The sequence below is a fragment of the Nicotiana tomentosiformis genome, chromosome 7 (genome assembly GCF_000390325.3).
Source record: "Nicotiana tomentosiformis chromosome 7, ASM39032v3, whole genome shotgun sequence".
In the NCBI taxonomy this organism is placed as follows: Eukaryota; Viridiplantae; Streptophyta; class Magnoliopsida; order Solanales; family Solanaceae; genus Nicotiana; species Nicotiana tomentosiformis.
In genome coordinates, this window is record NC_090818.1 from 73,275,168 (window position 1) to 73,298,694 (window position 23,527).

Here is a 23,527-nt window from a genome sequence, read left to right on the forward strand (position 1 = left end):
TTAGTATAGTTATATACTATATTGGTATCATATGCTAGTTGAATTATTTTTTGGTTGTATTAGCTGCATTTAATTGGTACACTATTTTATTTTATTTTAATAATAGTAATATAGTACAATATCTTGAAATACTTTATTATATTAATATGTGGTACACTATTTTTTTCTTTTTCTCTTTATGCATGTGTGTTATGTAATAGTAGTATAGTCATATAGTTGGCGAAAATTAACCAGTAAAACTGTATACCATGTTGGTATAGTTATATGCCATATTGGGATCATATGGTAGTTTGAACATTTTTTTGGTTGTTTTAGCTACATTTTTAAGTGAATTCTATTCTGAAATTATTTATATGAACATGATTTGCTGTGCTGGAACGTTTTTGTGCCAATGGACATAGATTATGTGTATTAAGCAATAGTTTTTATAGCTATAGAAAATTGTTGGAACGACCCAATACAACTATATACCCTGTTAGTATACGGAATGAGCAAGTTGCTTTGTGAATATTTAGATTGCAATACGAGCATGTAATTTTCTCATGCTTTATTGCATCCTTTAATATTTTGGTATAGTAGTATAGTCGCAGATAGTTGTAATAATATTCTAGAGCAATCATATACTCTGTTGGTATACATGTATATCATATTGGTATCAAATGGTACTAGAAGTCTTTTTTGCTACTTATACTTTTATTGCATTTTCCAATATTTTATTATCATTTCTATTCTAACTAGTATATATGGAGATTTGGTGGTCGTAGATTATGTTTTCTTGCTCCATAACTGGTTATGTTACTGCTAATGATAGAGTGTGTACTGATATTTATAGGGAAGGAGATCAAGGTTTGCATGGCAATCACGTGTTGATTCGTAGAATCTGATTATATAATTTATAGTGCTCAACAGCTAGTGTGATATTCAGTGAATTAGATCAAGTGACAACAATAATTATTTCAGTTTAATATTTGAATTAAAATAATGAGAAAAAAAAAAGACAAAAGGAGTATTATACTAGTTATATTAAAAAAAGGTGAACAAATATTTACTATATCAGTTTTTTTTTATTGTATAAAAAAGGAAATAATAAAAATAGTGAAAACAGTAAATGAAATTAGATTATGAAGAGAAAAGAAATATAAAAAAAGAAGTTAAATGAAATTAGAAAAGGAACAAGAACTAAAGAAAATAAAAGAAAAAAAGAGTTAAATGAAATTAGAAAAGGAACAAGAAATCAAGAAAAAAAAAGGAAAAAAAAATGAGTCAAAATTGAGTGTGAGATAAGTTATGGTAAAAATAACAATAATACGATTTGGGAAAAAATAAATGAATAGAAAAAGAGAAAAAAAAAATAAGAAGAAAACAAGAAAAAAGAAAAAGAGAAAAAGAGAAAAGAAAGAAAAAAAGAAAAAAAGAAAAAAAGCATAGAAATAAAAAAGAATTGGAGAAAAAAGAGAAAATTCCCCACAAAAACTACTATGGATAGAAAATGTAATTAGTTTGATGGGTAGAAAAATAAATGGGTTTGTAAGGGTAAATAATTTTATTTTTATGGATAACTGTGTCATTCACCCCTTCTTTAGTTGATCACCACCAAAACAGACTATTCATTTGAGGCCCATGCCCCTTTATATTTTTTCTAAAATCCATGGCTTATTCATAACCCAATTGCTATCCCTTACTGGCCAATGACTAATGACGATAAAAATCATATATTTATAACTAATAAAAAGTAGTTAAAAAGTAATAACATACTAATATAAAATGAAGTATCCTAAACATACATACAATAGGATATGAACAAATTATTTTTATCACAAAAAATTTAGGCAGTAGGTTTTTTACAAAATTATACACAATATCTTTAAGCAGATTTAAAGCCAACTAATTAACTCTGCCTTCGAAGCAATTAGTATGATGATCCGATAGGTCATCTTATGTTTTAAAACCTAATTTTATAATCCGAAGCCTTAAAAATCTCATTTTTACCCTCCTCGAGTTGCGTGCGCGGTCCGGACATGTTTCCGGAAAGCTTTTATGTTAAAAACTATGAAAAATATGAAATTTTGCTTTGAAAACTATTTGAGTTGACTTTGGTCAACGTGTTGAGTAAACGAACCCGGATCCGTATTTTGACGGTCCCGGTATGTCCGTATCGTAATTTGGGACCTGGGCGTGTGCCTGGAATCGAATTCCGAGGTCCCTAACTCGAGATATGGAATCTTGATGGAAAATTAAAAGTTGAAAGTTTAATGATTTTAAGAATTTACTGATGTTTGATTTTGTTGATACCGGGTTCGTATTTTAGTTCCGGAACCCGGTACAGGTCCACTATAATATTTATGGCTTGTCTGTCGAATTTTGTGAGAAACAGAGTTGATTTGACGTGATTCGGACGTTCGGTTGTGAAAATAGAAGTTTTAAAGTTTCCTTAAAAATTTCATTTGATTTGGTGTCTGATTCGTAGTTCTAGGCATTATTTTGGTGTTTCGGTCGCGCGAGCGAGTTTGTATGATGTTTTGGGACTTGTGTGCATGTTTGATTTGGAGCCCCGAGGACTCGGGTGAGTTTCGGATAGGCTACCGGATGATTTGATTTTAGAATTCTGGTTTTTCTGCAGTTTCAGGCGCCTTATGGTTTCCTTATTCGCGTTCGCGAAGGCACTCTCGCAAACGCGATGTGTGAACTGGTCCGGGTGGGTTTTTCTCCTACGCGAACGCGAGACTACTGTCATGAACGCAGAGCATTGTGGGGATTGCTCTACGCGAACGCGAATAGTCACACGCGAATGCGTAGCAATAGGCAGGCTGGGAAGGGAATCAGGGGTGACTCTATGCGAACGCGAGCCCTGTCTCGCGAACGCGATCCCTGTCTCGCGAACGCGAAGGTGAGGCGGGCTATACCTTCGCGAATGTGTTGAGTCTCCTGCGATTGCGTAAGCCATTAAGGCTTTGCTCTTCGCGAACGCGTTAGTGTTCATGCGAACGCGATGAACACGGACGCCCGGTGATAAAACAGTCCCAATTACGGGATTTTGCTATTCTTTCAAACATTTCAAAACTAGAAGACCTAGAGGCAATTTTTCTAAAAGATTTTCTTCCCCAATTTATTGGTAAGTGATTCTAACCTACTTTCTTTCAATTACCCATCACATTTCATGAGTTTTCAACCTAAAATCTAGGATTTTTATGGTAGAAATTGGGGATTTGGGTAGAATTAGGGATTTTTGCATAATTGGAATTTAGACCTCGAATTGAGGTCGAATTTCAAAATAAATTATATAATCGGGTTCAGGGGTGAATGGGTGAATGGATTTTGGTCCGAACCTCAAGTTTTGACCTAGCGGGACCGGGGTCGATTATTGACTTTTTGGGAAAAAGTTTGAAAAATCTAAATTTATGCATTGTAATTGATTTCTTTAACAATATTTGATATTATTGAGTCGTTTGTGGATACATACGAGTGGTTTGGAGGTTAATTCTAGAGGAAAAGCGGTAATTGAGCATTGAGTGGCCTTTGGAGCAAGGTAAGTGTTGCGTCTAACCCTGACTTGAGGGGATAGGACTTGTTTGTCTATTTGCTACATGTTTAGATGTTGGGAAACAACGTATATGTGAGGTGACGAGTACTTATGCATTATAGTCGGGTTAAAGCATGCAGGTGGGGGCTTGGTTTCTTGCAATTATAGTTTCCTTTATTCATGTTATCCATGTTTAGACTAGTGTTGTTAAATTGATCGTTCTTATCATATTTACGGATTTTCTGGTGATAATTGAGTATTGATTTCAAATTTGAGGTTGGTATTGTGGAACCAAATGTTGAAGTAAGGCTTGTACTTGTTATTCTATCTCCCTATTGTTATCTGTTCATTGCATTATGGTAAAGGAGAGAGCTAATGCACGAAGGGTGATGTCGTTCCCTATTGTGAGTGTTAATGCACGAAGGGTGATGCCGTGCCATGTTGTGAGTGTTAATGCACGAAGGGTGATGTCGTGCCATATTATGAGTGTTATTGTACAAAGGGTGATGTCGTGCCCCGTTATGAGAGTTAATGCACGAAGGGTGATGTCGTACCGTATCTATTGATTTATATTGTGAGGCTGAGAGTAAAAGCATAAAGGGTGATGCCGTACAAATTTCTTCATTATGTTTAGTTGTTTTTACTGGTTGAAAGCATGTTGACTGTTCTGGTTATCATTTCTGCTGTATCTCCTATATCATGTGCCCCTTTAGTATGTTCCCCCTCCCAATAGTACATGTTTAGTTGTTACTGTTGTTTTCTTGTACATATATTGTTATCTGCACAAGGTTATTATGTGGGTGTCTTGTCATATCCTCGTCACTATTTCGTCGAGGTTAGGCTCGACACTTACCAGTACATGGGGTCGGTTGTACTGATACTGCACTTTGTACTTCTTGTGTAGATTTTGGTACCGGTCCTAGCTGATTGTGAGGCTTAGCAGCTTGGATTTGATATCAGGAGACCCAAGGTAGATCTGCTGGCGTCCGCAGACCCTGGAGTCTCTTCCTAGTTTTATCACTTATTGTTTCCTTGCTTCAAAATATTGTATTTTTCCTTTTCAAACTCTATTTGTAGTAAATCATAGTAGCTCGTGAGTTGTGACTCCAGATCCGGGTGGTAGTAATTAATGAAGTATTTATATTATTCCTCACTCGCTGTACTCCATTTTAGCTTATTTGCTTTTATTTTACTGAATTGAATAAGGATTGGCTTAATAATTCTCTAATGTCGGCTTGCCTAGCAAGTGGAATGTTAGGCGTCATCACGGTCCCGACGGTGGGAATTTCGGGTCGTGACATGTTGGTATCAGAGCACTAGGTTGGCTAGGTTTCATAATTCAAGAGCGAGCTTAGTTGAGTCTAGGGGATCGGTACAGAGACATCTGTACTTATCTCCTCGAGGCTATGAAGTTTAGGAACAAATTTTACCTCTATTCTTCTCTATCGTGCGATTTTGTTCTCACAATGCTAATTGAAATCTTCTACTATTATTCTCTCGCAAATGGCGAGAACACGTACCGCATCTTCAACCGAGCAGCAGCCAGAGCCTCCAGTGGCAGCTCCTACGAGAGGCAGAGGTCGACGCTGAGGCCGTGCCAGAGGCCGATGCAGGGGCAGGGCTCAGCCCAGAGCCCGAGCAGCGGCACCAGCGGTAGAGCCCCAGGTAGAGTTTGATAAGGAGGTTCCAGCCCAGGCTGTGCCTGTCGGACCAGCTCAGGTTCCGGAGGGGTTCATTGCCACCCCAATGCTTCAGGACGCTTTAGTCCGTTTGGTGGGCCATATGGAGAGTGTGGCCCAGACTGGCACATTTCCTATGGCACCAGCCGTCTCTCAGGCTGGAGGAGGAGCCCAGACTCCTGCTACTCACACTCCGGAGCAGATGGCTCCCCAGTATCAGACTCCAGCCGCTCATCCAGTCGGAGTAGTTCAGCCGGTTGTTGCAGCACATACCGGTGATGGGTCAGTTATGTCTTTTGAGGCTTTATAGAGATTGGATAGGTTTACCAAGCTCTTCCCGATTCACTTCAGTGGTGCTCCTTCAGAGGATCCTCAAGAGTATCTTGACATCTATCATGAGGTGCTACGGAACATGGGTATAGTGGAGACCAATGGGGTCGATTTTGCTACATTTCAGATGACTGGTTCCACCAAGAAATGGTAGAAAGATTATTTGTTGACCAGACCAGAGGGGTCGCCTGCTCTTACTTGGGACCGATTCTCTTAGCTCTTTCTAGAGAAGTTTCTCCCTATCACACTGAGAGAGGAGCATTGTCGTCAGTTCGAGCGTCTCCAGCAAGGCAGTATGACTGTTACTCAGTATGAGACCCGTTTTGTGGATTTGGCCCATCATGCTCTTCTTCTGCTTCCTACCGAGAGAGAGAGGGTGAGGAGGTTTATTGACAGACTTGCTCAACCTATCAATTGCAGATGGCTAAGGAGACCGGGAGTGAGATTTCTTTTCAGGCGGCTGCCAATGTCACTAGTCGAGTCGAGATGGTTCTTGCTCAGGGAGGTCACGGGTCTGACAAGAGACCATGCTATTCCGGGGGTTCAGCGGTGCCTCATCTGGAGGCAGGGGTACTTTTTGTAGAGGCCATCCTCCCAGGCCGTTTCATTCAGTACTCCAGGCATTCCACGGTGCCTTAGGTGGTCGTGGCCCTCATATGCCTTATTCCGACCAGCTTTCCTACAGTGCACCACCAACTCCTGTTAGTGCACCTCCGCTCCAGAATTTTCAGGGTGGTTACTCGGGTCATCAGGATTAGTTTCAGGGTCAGCAGTCCCAGTAGCCGAGGTCCTGTTATACTTGTGGTGATTCGAGGCACATTGCTAGATTTTGTCCTCGGGCATCGGGCAGCTCACATCATCAGGGTTCTCATGCCATGGTTCCGGCACCAGTTGCTGCAGCACCTGCTCAGCCAGCCAGAGGCAGGGGTCAGGCTGCCATAGGTAGAGGCCAGACTGTTAGAGGTGAAGGTCAGGCTGTTAGAGGTGGAGGCCAGCCAGCTAGAGGCCATCCTAGGGACGTAGTTCAGGGTGATGGGGCCCAGCCCCTGTGTTATGTTTTTCCAGCCAGGCCCGAGGCTGAGTCATCTGACGCTGTTATCACAGGTACTGTTTCAGTTTGCAGTAGAGATGCTTCAGTTCTATTTCATCCGGGTTCTACTTATTCCTACGTGTCATCCTATTTTGCTTCATATTTGGTTGTGCCTCGTGATTCTTTGAGTGCTCCTGTGTACGTGTCCACACCTGTGGGGGATGCTATTGTTGTAGACCGCGTTTATCGTTCATGTGTAGTCATCATTGGGAGTCTTGAGACTAGTGTAGACTTTGTACTTCTCAATATGGTTGATTTCGATGTCATTTAAAGAAACTAAAAAAAAAAAAATCTAATTTGACTCAACTTAATGTAGCAAATATTTCAAGTAAGTTTTCCTTTTAATTGGGTATATCCAACAGCGATACACAAACATTTCAACCTAAAACATGAATTCTTTTTTCTTTAAAGAGCTTTCATTCAAGGATATTAATTATAAGGAAGAACTTCTATCAGGCAGAATGTTAATAAAATTTTGTGCCACTTGTTTGAGAACATTATCTACAGTAGAGGTTTTCCTATTGAATTACTACTACATTAGCTCCTAATAAATTTTGACTCAAAGAGGTCACCTTTTGAAGGTGCATGCTGTTGTCTAGAACAAATAGCACAAACGAGAACAGCTCTTAGGAATTCAACTAAATAGACGAAAGAAAACCAAAGATTTCTCTATTCTTGAGGTCATGCTTTAAGGACTGGGAAACAATATGCAACTATTACACTTCAATATTTTTACATCGATTTCCAGCCATAGTAACCATTTAAACATTTATGTACATCAGCGAAACAAATCTAATTCAGTCTATGATGTCAAACATTCATTTTCACAAAACAAATCAGGCCATGACAAGTTTGAAGAAACATGTACCCAACTTGAAGCATTCAATGTCTATCATTCATAGTGATAAAAATAATATTAACGACCTGACCTGTCGTTTTGAGCTCTAGTATGTCGTTCCGTGGTTTGAGACCTTGAGTAGCTTCACTTCATGTTTTATGACTTATACGTGTAGTCAGAATCAAATTTCGGAAAGTTCGAAGTTGATTCGGATGGAAAATTCTCAATTCGGAAGTTGGAAAAGTTGATCAAGGTTTGAATTTTGAGTAAACGACCACGGAATCGAAATTTGAAGATTTCAATATATTCGTATGATGATTTTGGACTTGGGCATATGTTCGGGTTGAATATCAGGTGGTCCGAAAGCATTTTAGCGGTATTTTGCCATGTTTGAGCTGCTATTTCTGAGATCTGGTGCGTTCTTCTTCGCGATCGCAAAGAAAGGGCCTCGTTCACAAAGGTCTGTGGGGGTGTCTGGCCATTTGTTCATCGCGTTCGCGATAAAAGGTATGCGTTTGCGAAGCCTTGGAGGAGGCAGTGCTTCGCGATCGCGAGGTTTATTACGCGATCGCGTAGAAGGGCAGGCAGGAAGTGGCACAAGGAATTTGTCCTACGCGTTCGCGAGCCTGGCATTGCGTTCGTGTAGGGGCAGAGGAGTTGGTCACCTTGTTCGCGACCACTGCATCGCGTTCGTGAAGGAAGATGTTTGGCAGCTGGGGAGTTTGGTCTTCGCGATCGAGAAGGCTTTCCCGCGATCGCGAAGAAGGGTCGTCTAGGTAGAGTCCTTTTTAATTCGGGAGTTGGCTCACTTTTCTCTCATCTTTACATGGGTGGCCGAGTTTGGGGAGCTATTTTGAGGAGAATTTCATCAAGCAATGCAAGGTAAGTGATTTTAACTTGTTGTAAGTCAAATACATGAGTTATATATGCATTTAGACATGAAAATTTGTGAAATTGTGGAATTTTTGAAGAAAACCTAAAAATTGACTTTTTGGATTTTGACCACGAATTTGGATATGGAATTGAAAATAAATTATATGTTTGAGTTCGTAGGTATGGGTAATGATTATCTTCAAGAATGTAACGACCCAAGCGGTCGTTTTGAGCATTTGCACTTCGCTCGGTAGTTTACGGACATGAGTAGCTCTGTACGATGTATTTTGATTTGTGTGAATCGTCGGTTATGGTTTTCAGGTTATTCGGGACTGATTTGGAAGAATGATTCTCAACTAGGGAGCTTTAAAATTGAAAGAGTTGACTAAATTTGACTTTTTAGCATTTGAACTCGGATTGGAATTTTGATGGTTCTGTTAGCTCCGTTGGATGATTTTGGACTTACGAGCGCATCTGGATTGTGATTTGGAGGTCCGTGGTTGAATTTGGCTCGAAATGGCGAAAGTTGAAATTTTGGAAAAGTTTGACCGGGAGTGGACTTTTTGATATCGGTGTCGAATTCTGATTCCGGAAGTTGGAGCAAGTCAGTAATGTCGAATGTGACCTGTGTGCAAGATTTGAGGTCAATCAGACGTGATTTGATAGGTTTCGACATCGGTTGTGGAAGTTTGAAGTTTCAAAGTTCATTGATTTCGAGTTGAGGTGTGATTCGTCATTTTGATATTGTTATGTGTGATTCGAGGCCTCGAGTAGGTACGTATTATGTTATTGGACTTGTTGATATATTCGGACGGGGTCCCGAGTGGCTCGGATGAGTTTCGGACGAGGTTCGGATCGCTTTCGTTGCATAGTGCATTGCTGAACTCTGCTGGTTCTGGTGTGATCGCACCTGCTACTGGTTTTGCGCAGGTGCGATGGTCGCAGGAGCGACAAATGAGTCGCAAGAGTGAAGGTGTTGCTGGGAGCAGAAGTCCGCAGAAGCAGAGGATTTATTCGCATCTGCAAAGGTGCAGATGCGGTGCGAGAGGCGCAGGGGCGAACTTAAGCGCAGGAGCGCATATTGGACTCGCACCTGCGTGTTCGCAGCAACGCAATTTTTACCGTAGGTACGAAGGCAGACCTCCAGTGCTTCTCCGTAGAAGCGTGTTTTGGTCGCAAATGCGACGCCGTAGAAGCAGCTAATGTGCCGCAGGTGCGAAAGTGCTGGGCAGAATGATAAATACAAGAGTTCGCAATTTTGGCTTCATTTTAACACTTCCAAGCTCGGATTGAGGCGATTCTTGGAGAAATTTTCATCTTGTGGATTGGGGTAAGTGTTCTTTACTCGGTTTTGGTTATATTTCCTTAATCTATCTTCATTTTTGGTAATTGGATTGTGAATTTTAAAGAGAAAATTGGGTGTTTTGGCCTAAAGTTACATAATATGAATTTTTGAGTTTTGAACATCGAATTGGAGTCGGATTTGAGTGAAACTAGTATGGTTAGACTCATAATTGAATGGGTTGTTGGATTTTATAAATTTTATCGGGTTCCGACGTGCGGGCCCGGGGTTGGGCTTTTGGCCGGTTTTGGGCTTTTGATTCAAGATTTGATCTTTTTGGATCGGGATTGTTTCCTTTAGCATTGTTTGATGTACTTGAGTTGTTTTTGGTTAGTTTTGGGCCCGGGTTGGAGCATCGTTTGGCTTGCTCGGCATTGGTATTGGCTTGTTAGAGGTAAGTAACTCTTCTAAACTTAGTGTTAAGGGTATGAAACCCCGTAATACGTGTTATGTGATTGGTATTTAGGTGACGCACATGCTAGATGACGGGCGTGTGGGCGTGCACCATGTGAATTGGGATTTCGTTATTTTCATGGCACTGTATAGTGGCCCTATTTTGTTGATATCCATGTTTTCACCATGTGATAAAGTAATTGAGCTGTCAATCATGTTAGATATCATGTTTAGGCTTTATGCCGATGCTGTTGGGACCCATAGTGGTTGTTTCTTGCTATCATTTCAATGATTTCATTGATATTTCGTACTCGGTCATATTCATGCATCCATATCATATCTCAGTCTCAGTTGTTATTTATTGATACATCATATTATTGTTGTCGGGCTAGTTTCATGACATTGTGAGCCCGTGAGTGAGACTGGAGAGATTGATGACTGAGTGAGGCCGAGAACCTGATTATGTATGACAGTTATGGGACCGAGCTGCACGCCGCAACATGCTATATTGATTTATGCCCGGATCTGGCTTATGATATCGCTTGGGCTGTATGATCCCCTCCGAAGTCTATACACACCCCCAGTGAGCGCCGTTAATTATATTCAGGGATGGATCTTCCCTGGATATGGATCTTGTCCGAAGCATTTATATACCTGGAGATGGATCTTCTCCATGGGGCCGGATTGGCCTTCCTCGGTACCGAGTGACTGATGGTTAGTGATGTATATATTCTGAGATGGATCTGCCCTGGGCCGTATGGGCCATATACAGTACCGAGTGGTTGAGCATGATGAGTGAAAAGTATGAGACAGTGAGATTGAGTACTCTGAGAGTGTGAGTACATGATTCATCTATGAGATACGTGGCATTGGCATGCACACATGACATATAGGCATAGAGATACATTTTTCCTCAGGCTGTACGGTATCACGCCATTCATCACTTTTTACACACATTTATATGTGGGCATAGAGAGGTATTTCACACTTTCTATCTGGAAAGAAAATAAAACATCTTATTTATTGTGGAAAGGATATTTGAAAAAATTACAGTTTTCAAACTTACTCATATTTTTGGCATTTTCGGTAAAAGATTTGGATTTTCACTAAGATACTTGAAAAGCATGACTATTTTCTGGAACTGTGAACGAGCCAAGCATTTTACTTCTGAGATACATCTTTTATTACTTGTATTATGTTGTTATGAACTATTGTGGGATATTGATATTAGACCCGACCTTGTGTTAGCTCGTCACTACTTTCAACCTAAGGTTAGGTTTGTTACTTATTGAGTACATGGGGTTGGTTGTACTCATACTATACTTCTGCACCTTGCGTGCAGATACTGACTGCTGATGTTGCTGTGTTCGATGGGAGATGGATTTGAAGATGTACCTGTGTCGCGGTTGTAGCTGTCTCTTGTTCATGGTAGCCTTAGATCTATAAAACTCTATTAATGTTTTTTTTTCAAACAGATGATGTATTTACTTCATTTTCGCTTGGTAAACTCTATTCTTAGAAGCTCATGATTTGTACTACTAGTCCTTGGGGAATGTAGAAGATTTGGATATTTCTTTACTTAATCGCTTTATTAATTGTTATTGGAACTGGTTAGTGGTTAATTGGCTTACCTAGCGGGTTGGGTTAGGTGCCATCACGACTAGTGAATTTGGGGTCGTGACAAAGAATTTTCTGAATCCTGGCACGTGGGGCCGGGGGTTGACTTTGTTGACTTTTCGAGTGGAGATGGTGTTTTTTATAAATTGTTAAATTATAAGCATTGGAGTATATTTTGATTGATTCACATGCTGTTTGACTAGTTTCGGATCGTTTAACTTTGAATTGAGGAGTTAGAGAGGCATTGGAGCCGGTTATTGGAACTTCGGAGTGAGGTAATTCTCTTGTCTAACTTTGTGAGGGGGAAACTACCCCACAGGTATTGAAATTGTTATGTGCTACTAGTTGTGGGTGCTACATACGCACGAGGTGACGAGAGTCCGTACATAGTTAAAAACATGTTTAATTCTGGGTAAACTTAGGACTTTATCATGTAATATTTGAATTATTGGAACTCATTTTGCTAGCTTAATTAAGTAAATTTATAATTGAAATTGATTTGGGAATATATTAGTCCGAGATTTATCACCTTGAGTTGTTTGGCAAGATATTTGATAAACGGTAAAAATCATGTTCGCTTTATGCTCCTGTACCTGTGTTGTAAGCACGTGACTCCTAATTCGATAAGTTTCTTCCTTTCCCGTGGATCGGGCCGAACGCATCGATAGTATATTGAGATGCATCTCTGGTTCACGCCGGTAGATCCTTGGGAGTGTACACACCACTCTGGATCGGGTCGTACGACCTCAGCATAATCGTGCGTGATACCGCCAACAGTCCGAATATTCATGGGGTCCCCCTTCTATTGAGGCCTAGCATTTATATGGTATTCCTTATTCGTTTGAGATTGCATTTGATATTTTTGATCTGTCGAGATAGCATAGGAGATTTGAGAGATTTATATCGTCAAAAGAAATATTGGAGGATTATGTTAGTTACCGTTTTACCTCGTTATTATTGTTATGATTCATATGTGTTTATGATTTATCATACTGATTTATTTGATCACCAGTAAGTGTCGATGTCGATCGCTCGTTACTATTTCTCCGGGGTTAGGCTAGATACTTACTGGGTACGCATTGATTTACATACTCATGCTACACTTCTACACTAAATGTGCAAGATCTGACAGGTTCATGTGGTGGTCATCCTGGCGCAACTGCCCAGGAGACTTTATGGTGAGCTGCATTCCAGGCTATGTATCGCAGTCCACAGAGTCACCATCTTATTTGATTTACTTTACCCTGTCTAATTTACATTCCAGACAGATGTTGTATTATTATTGTTATGCACTTGTTACATCAGGTTTTGGGATATTCTAGTTGATGTTTTCGGATTTGCATATTATTATCACCTTTTATTTTTATGCCTTACCAAATATGTATGTACCCATGATTTTAAAATATGTAAATTTCTTTACTTAATAAAGTTTATGTTTTTAAAAGTAATAAAATAAATAATTAATGTGATAGTTGACCGTTGGCTTGCCTAACGGCGACGTTGTTCGCCATCACGGCCTATAGTGGATTTTGGTCATGACAGCTTGGTATCATAGCTCTAGGTTCCGTTGGGTCTCACGCGTCATGAGCGAGTCTGGTAGAGTCTTGCATATTGGTATAAAGACGCTTGTACTTATCTTCGAGAAGCTACAGGGCTATTAGGAGTACTTCCCTTCTTAATTCCTCGTCGTGCGATTTGATTACATTGAAGCTTATGCCTTCATTTCCCTCTTACTCATTCTTATATGATGTTGAGCGCTTGCTATCAATTGGGCATCGAGGAGTTGTAATGGTACTGCAGGTGTGGTGTATCAATATCACAACGTAATACAAATCGCACCTCAAGTGTCCAAAATCACAACTTACCAAAGAAATCAACAATAACAGTATTTTCACAATAAAAGCCCATGGCTCAACCGTAACGTATGCAAGAGTCTCAACAATAACAACCGAAAGTGAATAACTCAACAGAATAGTATTTCACAACTTAACACTTTGCCTCAATGTGAATTGCGGCCTTTATAACTCAATACCAGTTTCGTCAACAAGATATTCCAAGAATAACAACCTCAAGTAAAGAATTCATGGTTAAATAATGAATAAAGAATAGAGGAAACAACAATACTTCAACTAAACATGTAGGGAAATTAACAAATAGGAGATAAGACAAGTAGACATTGTGAAGATAGACTAGAAATTACGACTATAACATGTTAAGGTAACTCAATTAAGGCATTAAAGGAATCTATATAGCTAAAACAGGTAAATTTTTATATTTAGTCCGTGCACACACTCGTCACCTTGCGTACACGGCTTTCACACGTCACAATTATCACAAACAACATCAATCGTAAGGGGTAATTCCCCCACGTAAAAGTTAGGCAACACAGTTACCTCGAAACACGCTAACTCAATCCACTAGTAGGCCTTTCCCTCAATTATCCAACTTTGAACGGCTCTAATCTAGCCAAAATAACTTTATACTATAAATATAAACTATATGAAACTATTTCGAATAGTAAAATTACGATCTTTGTAAAGAAATAAAAAAGTCAACTCAAAATGCCAACCCGAGCCCGCGTCTCGGAACCCGACCAAAATTACAAAATTCGAATATATTTTTGATTATGAGTTCAACCATACAAGAATTACTCAAATCTGATCTCAAATCACCTTTCAAATCCCCAAATTTTAGCCTAAGAAGTTTTCACAATTTTCCTCAAATTTTCATCTTAAATCACTAATTAAATTATGAAATTAAAAATAGATTCGTGTAATTTAATCAAAATCGAGTTAGGATTTCTTATTGGGGTAACAATAGATTCGTGTAAATTTTCATTAATTCGTCTCATCCTTATTGATCCTGGATGGCCCGAGCGGCCATGCCAAAGCACAAAAGTATTTGAATCAGTAAACTTCTGGTTTACAAAAGAATGTGCTTCAACTGTACTAATTTATGAATAGTATAAGCCAGAAGATAAAGTTCGTAACTTTTCTATAATGCACTTCCGGTCAGAAATATTTTTTGTAATACAAAGATATTCCACATTCATTTCATCTATCGTTTCAACATGATATCCATTTCGGCAGATATCTATAAAACTAAACAAGTTTCTTCGGGACTTGGAGGAAAATAACACATTGTCTATAATAAGTTTTGTTCCCTTAGACAAAAATATAGTGGCTCTTCTAGAGCCTTCAATCAAACTTATATTATCAGAAATTGTAGAAATATTTGCTTTTTCCCTATGCAAATAAGAAAAGTATTTCTGATTTTTGAATATGGCATGAGTTGTTCCACTATCAATTACACAAATATCTTCATGATTGGTCTTTGATCCAAACATAATTTAAAGATTATCCATATTCTTCAAAATGACATAAACAAAATAAATTATAGTAAACATCATTTTTAAAGCATAACTTTTATTTATGTACAACAATTTCTTAACCATACTATCTAATACAAACAACAAAAATTAAAAAATTTAAATTTCTACAAAGTAATCAGCTATATCCAAGTGCATGAAGTCTAAATTATCTTCAGAAATAAAATTTGCTTCAATATTTTTCTCTGTCTTCTTTAGGGAGGCTTGATAAAGATCAACCAGATACTTTGGCATACGACAGGTACGTGACCAGTGTCCTTTTCCTCCACATCTATAGCATGTATTTTCTGCATTTGTTACTTGCACCGCTTCATGCTTTTGTTCCTTCCTTTTTCACTGCTGGTGGTGAGGAGGGTTCTTTGGTGCATTATTATTACCATGATTAGAGTTTCTTCCCCGACCACGGCCATGACCACAACCTCTTCCATGCTTAGCTTGGTGGAAGTTCGTTTCATTCACTTCAGGGAATGGACAAGAACCAGTAGGTTGTTTTCATAGTTTTTCACTAATAGCCCATTATGTTGCTCTTCTACAAGAAGATGTGAAATAAGTTCAGAATTTTTTTTGTATCTCATCTCTCGATATTGCTGCTGCAGGAGCATATTCGAGGCATGAAAGGTGGTGAAAGTTTTCTCCAACATATCATGATCAGTAATATTATCACCACATAATTTCAATTGGGAAATAATTATGAACATATCAGAATTATACTCACTAATAGATTTAAAATCTTGTAGCCTTAAATAAATCCCGTCATAACGTGCCTGTGGAAGAACGGCCACCTTCAGGTGGTCATATCTATCTTTCAAATTATTCCACAATATAACTGGATCTTTAACAGTGAGATATTCCATTTTCAAACCTTCGTCAAGGTGATGGCATAGGAATATCATTGCTTTGGTATGTTTTTGGTTTGATGCTTGATTTTTATCCTTGATGGTGTCTGTCAGACCCATCGCATCAAGATGTATTTCAGCATCAAGCACCCAAGATATGTAGCTTTTGCCCGATATATCTAGGGCTACAAATTCAAAGTTAGAAAGATTTGACATTATTTAGAAAAAGAAAGTTCGTACCTCTGATACTTTCAAAGTATTTGCTCGAGATGGCAGAGTCTCGTACTGATAACATGTTATAAAATAAAGAATGTAAAGTAAATAAACCATAGACAAGTAAGTATATATAGAGAGACTGATATATTATTCAATGTCAAACTTGTATACATAATGAGCTGAAAACTCCTCTATTTATATAAGAAAGGAAGTAGTTGCGAGGCTTTTCAGGAAGCAGTTGCAAGGCTTTTCAAGAAGCAGCTCAAGCAGCTGCGACGCTTTTCTTGAGCTGCTTGTAAGCTGTCTGCATAAGCTGTTCGGAACCTGTCTGTTTAACAAGAAGCTGTTGCAAGTCATTTCATTGAGTTGCTTGTAACCTGTCTGTATTAGTTGCTTGTAGATAAACTTCAATAAAGTACTAAACATATAATCTTCTTCAGGAAAATTATCCACAGCGGAGTAATAAATAGATATCCACAAAATAATATTTTCATAACAAACCACACAAAAACATTCTTTCTTTTTCTTTTTGCTTAGTTGAGTTTGACAATATTGATATAGACATATATAGGAACACGTGTTGATCTACCAGATCGGTAATGCCCAGCAGAGAAAAACACCTTTCTTGTGGATCATCCTGTGGTTACCAGATGATGAGAATAACAAATAAGAAATTTGGAAATGAGCACGAGGCAAGGTTATCGTCAGACAATCTAGTGCAAGCGATAGGTAGCACTTGCCATATGAAGAAGGCGACTACAATAGGAGACAAAGGCGACATGGGCTTGCTTTTGTTCTATAATAAGAAGGATGTTGCTATTCTAGGATGTGGCGTTCCAGAAAGACTGACTTAAGACTTTATCATTCCTACTTCTTTCTCGAGAAGAGTTGGGAAAGATGCACAATATCATTTGATTGAATAGTTGACCTAGCTCCTTGTTGTTTGAAGAAATCCTCCACTTCAATTGGTATTTTTTCACGAAAAGCAGGATGTCCCGCGTAAGCCTTTGGAAGCAAACAATCGTAAAAAGGAAAAATCGAGAAGTAGTCTAAGTAGAGCTAAGGTAAAAAAACTACATAAGTACCAATGCCCCTTCCCCTTTCACCTCTAGAAAAAACTTCTGGGATGAGCCCTTCTACTCGTAATTTTTATATTAGAGGGACTTTAGAATTCCTTAGAATATGAATGAGAACAAAAAGGCTCTGTCGAGGCTCGAGTAGAAGAAGGGGTAAGGGAAAACCATCTAACAAAAATATTCGTATATTCTCGCTCATCCACGGGTTTTTCCCAAGCCAAAACCTACTCCTAATAAGTTGTTGGGGCCATCTACCGCGGCCTTATGTTGGCATGGGATTTGGGTTACAAGCAGATCATTCTTAGAACTGATTTTGAATATTGTTTGCATGCTGTGATTCATTTGATTTCCTCTAATCACCCTCAAGCACAATTGATCCAAGCTTGCTGGAATCTTGATTGGCAGTGCTTTTGTAAGCATACTCATAGAGAAGAGAGAAGGTAAGATCTCACCCTCCTTCGAATCAAATCTATTCTAAGGTGTCCGGAGGCAGGGGAAAGAAAGGAGGGATTGATTGACCAACTTGAACAGATCCATAACCTGCTTCCATATGTCCTAAATAAGGAAATTAAGGTGGGTATAGTCAAACAGAACTGCTTGATTCTAAAGTGGGTGATAAGTAGTTGTATCCGTATCAAGCCTACCATGTCTTCTTACAAAAGACTTTCCATCCCGTCTCCAAATGTATCCCAAACATGCAACGGAAAATGATAAGAAGACAATCAGGAGGTTGGGACGATTCCTACCTCCATACTTAAGTTTCACGGATTCCACAAGATTTTTTTAAAAAAGCCTATGATGCTCTGGAACACATACAGATGACATGTCGGAGTTGGCTGCTGGCACAATAGGGTGGTACTTTACTGCACTGCAAGTGGACGTGCAGTAGCATTCGTGGTGGTGCTTCAAGATTCCAATATAGTGTATCCAAGATCAGAACGAGCTTGCCGGCGGACCACTACCGTCCCATTCTTGAGTGAGCTAGAGCACAACCATCTTATCCACTGAACTAGCTAAAAGCTATTCAAGAAGCCCCTACTTATACCCCTGCTCCCTTCTATCCTTGATGGATCAATTGAAGAACTTTACAAATCAAAATGAAATTCTGAACCGCTACAGAAGCCAACGACTTGATCACGGATTGTTGGAGAAAGCTTGGCTAATCTTCACCTTGTACTCAACATCCGCGAACTACATTCAAAGGCAATATAAATAGCAGAAGCCAAAACTCTGAAACATATAACAACAATTTGATTCTTTAAAATATTTCTGAGAAATGAAAGAATGGTTAGAGAATAAAAGTACCTTGAGAAATATGAGGAGGGGTTGATCTTTATCAGCAAAAAATAGAGAACCAAATCCTGAGACTAGGGTGCCCACTCTGCGGAAAAAAGAAGAGGTGGCTCATGCCGGTGAAACAAGAAATAAAAGAAAATTCATCGACTCGGCTGGTACCAGGCTCTAAAAGAGTTTTCTTCGAGCGAGCGGTCTTTCTAGCTTTTTGGGTTGCATACCCAAGGCAATGCTTTTTGTAGATTGAGATGGATTGATCTTCTCTATTGTGCCTCCTCCTTGTACCAGTTGATGCTGGGGCAGTGCTTAATATGAGTTTTCTCCTGCCCCAGATAGCTTCGAGGTTCCCATCGATCGATTACAGAGGTTTCTACCACTGAACTTGCTTATGCTCCTCTTTGATCGAGTGCTATTTCTATAAAGAAGATTGAGTAGAAAAATGTTGAATTGGCTTCAATCAAGATTGCCTTGAATACTGATGACTTTGTGAGAGGGCAAAGCTACCAAGAAGCTCCCATGACGGGTTACCCGGTTCAAGGCTTTGTCTTACTAGATCATCTATTGGTAGCAATGATCGATAAATCAGGCATAGAATGCATCAGGATGGGAACAAACGTTTATTATTATTTTGAATATGATAACAAATCTTTCTTGCTTTGAAAAGAATTTGATGAAGTGAAGACACTTATCGAGCCTCTATTTATAGAGTGGTAGAGTAATCTCGCCATGCGTCAAGAATTGGATGGCAGACACAATTCTTACTAGTTCTCAGCACAACTTTTGTGCATTTGAAGACTATCATGCCTGTTTAGGACCAGAGTTCTATCTCGGATCTACAGAATGACCAGTTTTCGTCTCGAAAACCGCTCTTAGGGTGTGTCTGGCCCATCCTCTAGGCACCTTTGGAAGGCAGGGAGTGTGACAACGTACACGCTTCCCTTTACTCCATAGGGCCTTCTCATTAGTTGCAGGGTTTGGTGGCCCGAAATTGACTTGGCTTCGCCAAAAGGCCTCATCTATGATAGAACCACTAGATCGTAGACAAGGGGTCCCATCATGGGTGATCTGAGAAGAAATATGTAGAAGAAGATGTCCTCCTCAACGGGTCAAGCCCTCTCTCTAACACCACAGGTGATGGCCAGGGATCATCCTCTCAATAGGATAGAAAGAAGGCCTGCCGGACCTAAATCTATCTTACTCTTCCTTGGTCTCTTACACGGATCGGTGGATATGAAATAGAATGAATTCAAGGACAAAGTCACACACGAAATGTGACATTAACTCAAGAAAGTCAATAAAAGAAAAAGCCAAACCTTAGAGTTTACTGCCGGTACAATGCATATTCCTTATGACTTCTGAATCCCTCTCAAAAGGGAAGAACTTGATTCGATCTCCGGGCTTATAACTAACCTATGAACAATGGTATGTGTCGTCTAGTTGGTCTCCTTCTTGGCATCAAGAGTCGTCCTTCAGCCCTTTTTCTATGTTTTGGTGTTCTATAAGAGCGACATAAGACTCGACTTGTTAGATAGTATAAGAAAGATGGCATAGAGCATAGAATGAGATTGATGCTTTGAATTCCTAGTTTTTAGGGGTTGTGATACATCCATAAACTTAGACCGCGGTAACCTTCGTTACCAAAGCGTCACGACAACATCCAAAGGTGAACTTTGGATTCTTAAGGCCCACTGGATCTATCCAAATTCAAAGCTCATCAAACACTCTCCTACATGAAAGGATCTGAGTCTATCCAAATGATATTAAGCAAAATTCTATTCTGGAAAGAATGGCAAAGTAGGAGATTGGAGGTGTTGAAAAAGGAGAATATTGAGATGTTGGAAGATTTTTTAATGAACTTTCCATGATGCAACCGAGTTACCGGGTTCTTTCTTTCACTGCTAACCCCAAGAAGTTTCAACATGCTGAAACTTTCCGTTTCGTCGAGCCCCGAGCTTGTGGTCCTCCTTTAAGTGTGGGTTCAATTGAATGTCGAGACTATGAAAGAGTGTGCCCGAGTGGAACTTAGAAGATCAAATGACCCGACAGAGCAGGAAGTGACCAATTGCTACGTGTGATTCCTCATTTGGTTCCTAGAATATGAGGCAAGGTGTTGATTCTACTCTTGGAGTGACTCAACATAATGCTTCTAGAAAAGGCTCCTTTGAATTACTCATATATATCCTATGAATTTTATTTCGCACCAAAAAATGATGCTTTTGCCATATCCTGGCTTTCTTTTGACCCCCCTCCCTCCTATGTTGTCTTTAGGTTAAATCACATATCACTTAAAGCCACCTCGTGAGATATCAGAAATAAGAATGCTGACATGAGTAACGAAAAATCCTGTGAAAAACACGATCGCCTGGCAGTGGAAGGTTTTTTGCGTTCAGTCAATCTACGTGTGGAAGGAAAGGAAGAAAGAAGACGAATACGAATACTAAAAAGCGGTTAATGGGGACCCCCCAAAAAAGGGATAGAGAGCGCGAAACGGGCTTTCCAAGCATAAAACAATCCCTACCTATACATTCCATAGAAATAGACAGATTGTTTGGGAGACATGGTCCAAGCCCGGTGAAAAAAAAGCATACGAAGAGTCCGATAATGTCCGGTCTTTAAAGGCCCTTAATAAAGAGGCTTAAGTCATCGATGAAAATCCGATAACGCTTTTATTTTTGGCATAGACTCTCCATTTCTTTGTCTTATTAGCGCAGGTGTTCGTCAATGATGAAAGCAGTTGAACTTCAGACTCTAGTAGAGAAGGAGGGCTAGGCCCACGGAGGGCTTTCAGGGACTGGGGAATACGAGTGGATTATAGAGCTAGGGTAGGGGCAAATCGAAGGCCCAGCCGGGATGATATTAACCAAAAAGATACCCTCCTCGAAAGGGCCTGAAATCAAAGACCCAGTCAGGGATAGAGTTGAGACGGATATTAAATAAAGGGACGACCGAAGGGTTACTAATTTGAGGGAAGCATAAAGGAAGACGCCGAAAGGTTATGTTAAAAGAGATTGATATGAGACTAGTTCCCCTATGTGCCAATCGCTAGAGCATCCAAGGCCCCGGTACCCAACTCAGCTGGAGAGGCCTGGCCTGATCTGAGGTTAGTAAAGGTGGAATTCCAAAGCGTAATAAGGTGGAAGGCGAAGCTGAGGCAAAAAGCGTAAGGAGAATTCTAAACTTGAGATTTTAGAAGGTGAAAAGTCAATGAAAGAACAACCAAAGTTACACCCCCAAAGAATATGGATTCAAATCAGTTAGTATTTGACAAAGAACCTAATGAAATTTAACAAGCAGTAACTGAGTAGGCCCAACTAATAAGATAGGATGCTCTGTCCCAACTAACAAGAGTAGGAAGATTCCAGTTTTAAAACTTGTGCTTGACGGTGATCGCAATCAAAGCTATGCCCTCTTCCACTGCTGACTATGAACAGTTGACAACTAATAATTTCTACTTTACTAAGCCAGTTTGGTAAGTTAAGGTGCCCTGCCTCTCACCTTTCGGTTCATTGCAAGGAAAGACTAAAAAGAAAAAAGGAAGCTTTCGGCGGACACAAGCCCTCGGGACGAGGCCAGGCACCTCCCGCCCTTTTTGGTTATATATCAAAGATAAATAGATACTACATAACTTTATTGCATTGGAAAAGACTATAATATGACTAGTTGGGCACTGGATCCCTTCGGACCTGGAGAATGTGTGACGCTAGGTCGGGGTTTGGTCAACCAACTGGTCGCTCCTCTAGTTGAAGTATCGGGCCTTTCAAGCCGCCACCCTTTAAAGGAGCGGGCGTAGTGAACTGTAATTGTGAAAATATTGGAAGATCTGGCCAAAGAAGGTGATAAGCCTGTAGATTCATTCACATGGTTCGATCCTTTCCAGTAAAATACGGCGTGTTCAAATTCTGATCGCTTTTACACGAGAAAGGGGGACCACCCTCTAAGACTAAGTATTCCTTAATGACCGATAGTGTACAACTTATCAAGTCTAATCTACAAAAATAGGGCTACAACAAGCAAAGCAAGCTTTACCCCTTCGTTTGTTGTGGGTCGAGCCTCTTTTATCGTGGAATTAGACCTGCGATTAACGGCGCCCCTCTATCTCTTGTTCACCATCGAACACAGCTCGTCTAGAAAGATCCCTATCTCCTTAGGCTTTAATTCCCTTCGAAAAAGAGAATCGATCATCTTCGCCTTCAAATAGTAGATATTGCATGGTAGAGCCGATAGTAATACACTGTTTGGGACAGAGTAAGGGCCCTTCTCATCTCCGACGCCCTTCTTGCAAACGCTCTTCTTACACTAACCCTGTTTTACTACTACTATAATTATAGGATCATCCTATACAAATTCACTTCCAGTTAGGCAGGATAATCCGTCAGTTCCCAGAGCTTGAGGATCTGGAGATAAACCTCTATGCTCGAATCCGTCTCTTACATCTTGATCTTTATTATATTAGGATGCGAGAAAAGGGAAAGAAGGTGATAAGCAAGAAGAGGAATGAAGAATATTAAAGCAGTCCCTATAAGTACTTCACTTAGCCATTCTATAGTCTTTCCTCCCCTCTTCCCTTAAAGCGCGCTATTTCATCCATGCGCATGGTTCTTACAAATCAGCTATATATTTGATACGGGTTTGCCGTAATGCTAAAACTATATCGAATGCATCTATCGTCACTGATACATAAATAAAGATACCAATTAGTAGTGATTGAATTCCTTCTATGGTTCCCTTATCGAAAAGAAGGGTCCGAAGAAGATAGAACTGGCCATCCTTCTCATCCCCCTAAGGACGTAGAGCACGGTGAAAGAATTCCGTCGTTCAGTCGAAGGGGACAGGTTACTACTACGTAGGATTTTAACTTTAATTTCAGTAGAACAACTGGGCCAAATATGCAGATTACAACTTTTGTTAGTTAAGCACTATTGTCACATGATTAGTAAAAAAGTATCAAGCAGTTTTTCATGGTGGATGAGAAAATTTCCAAAAGAATTAGTGAATTGGATATTTCAAAGCGTCTAGCATCCCAAAAAGCCGTGTGC

The 23,527-nt window shown here is 39.7% G+C and overlaps 1 protein-coding gene across 1 annotated transcript; it reads right to left on the minus strand.

Annotated features, from left to right (window-relative positions):
* Window positions 1–15,525: 15,525 nt before the first annotated feature.
* On the minus strand, window positions 15,526–16,026 carry LOC138895807 (uncharacterized). The gene has a single exon (XM_070180543.1). The coding sequence runs from the start codon at window positions 16,024–16,026 to the stop codon at window positions 15,526–15,528; it is 501 nt and encodes a 166-aa protein (XP_070036644.1).
* Between the last annotated feature and the right edge of the window lie 7,501 nt (window positions 16,027–23,527).

Excerpts from the sequence above, each read along its gene's own strand:
- LOC138895807 (XM_070180543.1), bottom strand. The coding sequence starts at position 16,026 with ATGGGTCTGACAGACACCATCAAGGATAAAAATCAAGCATCAAACCAA.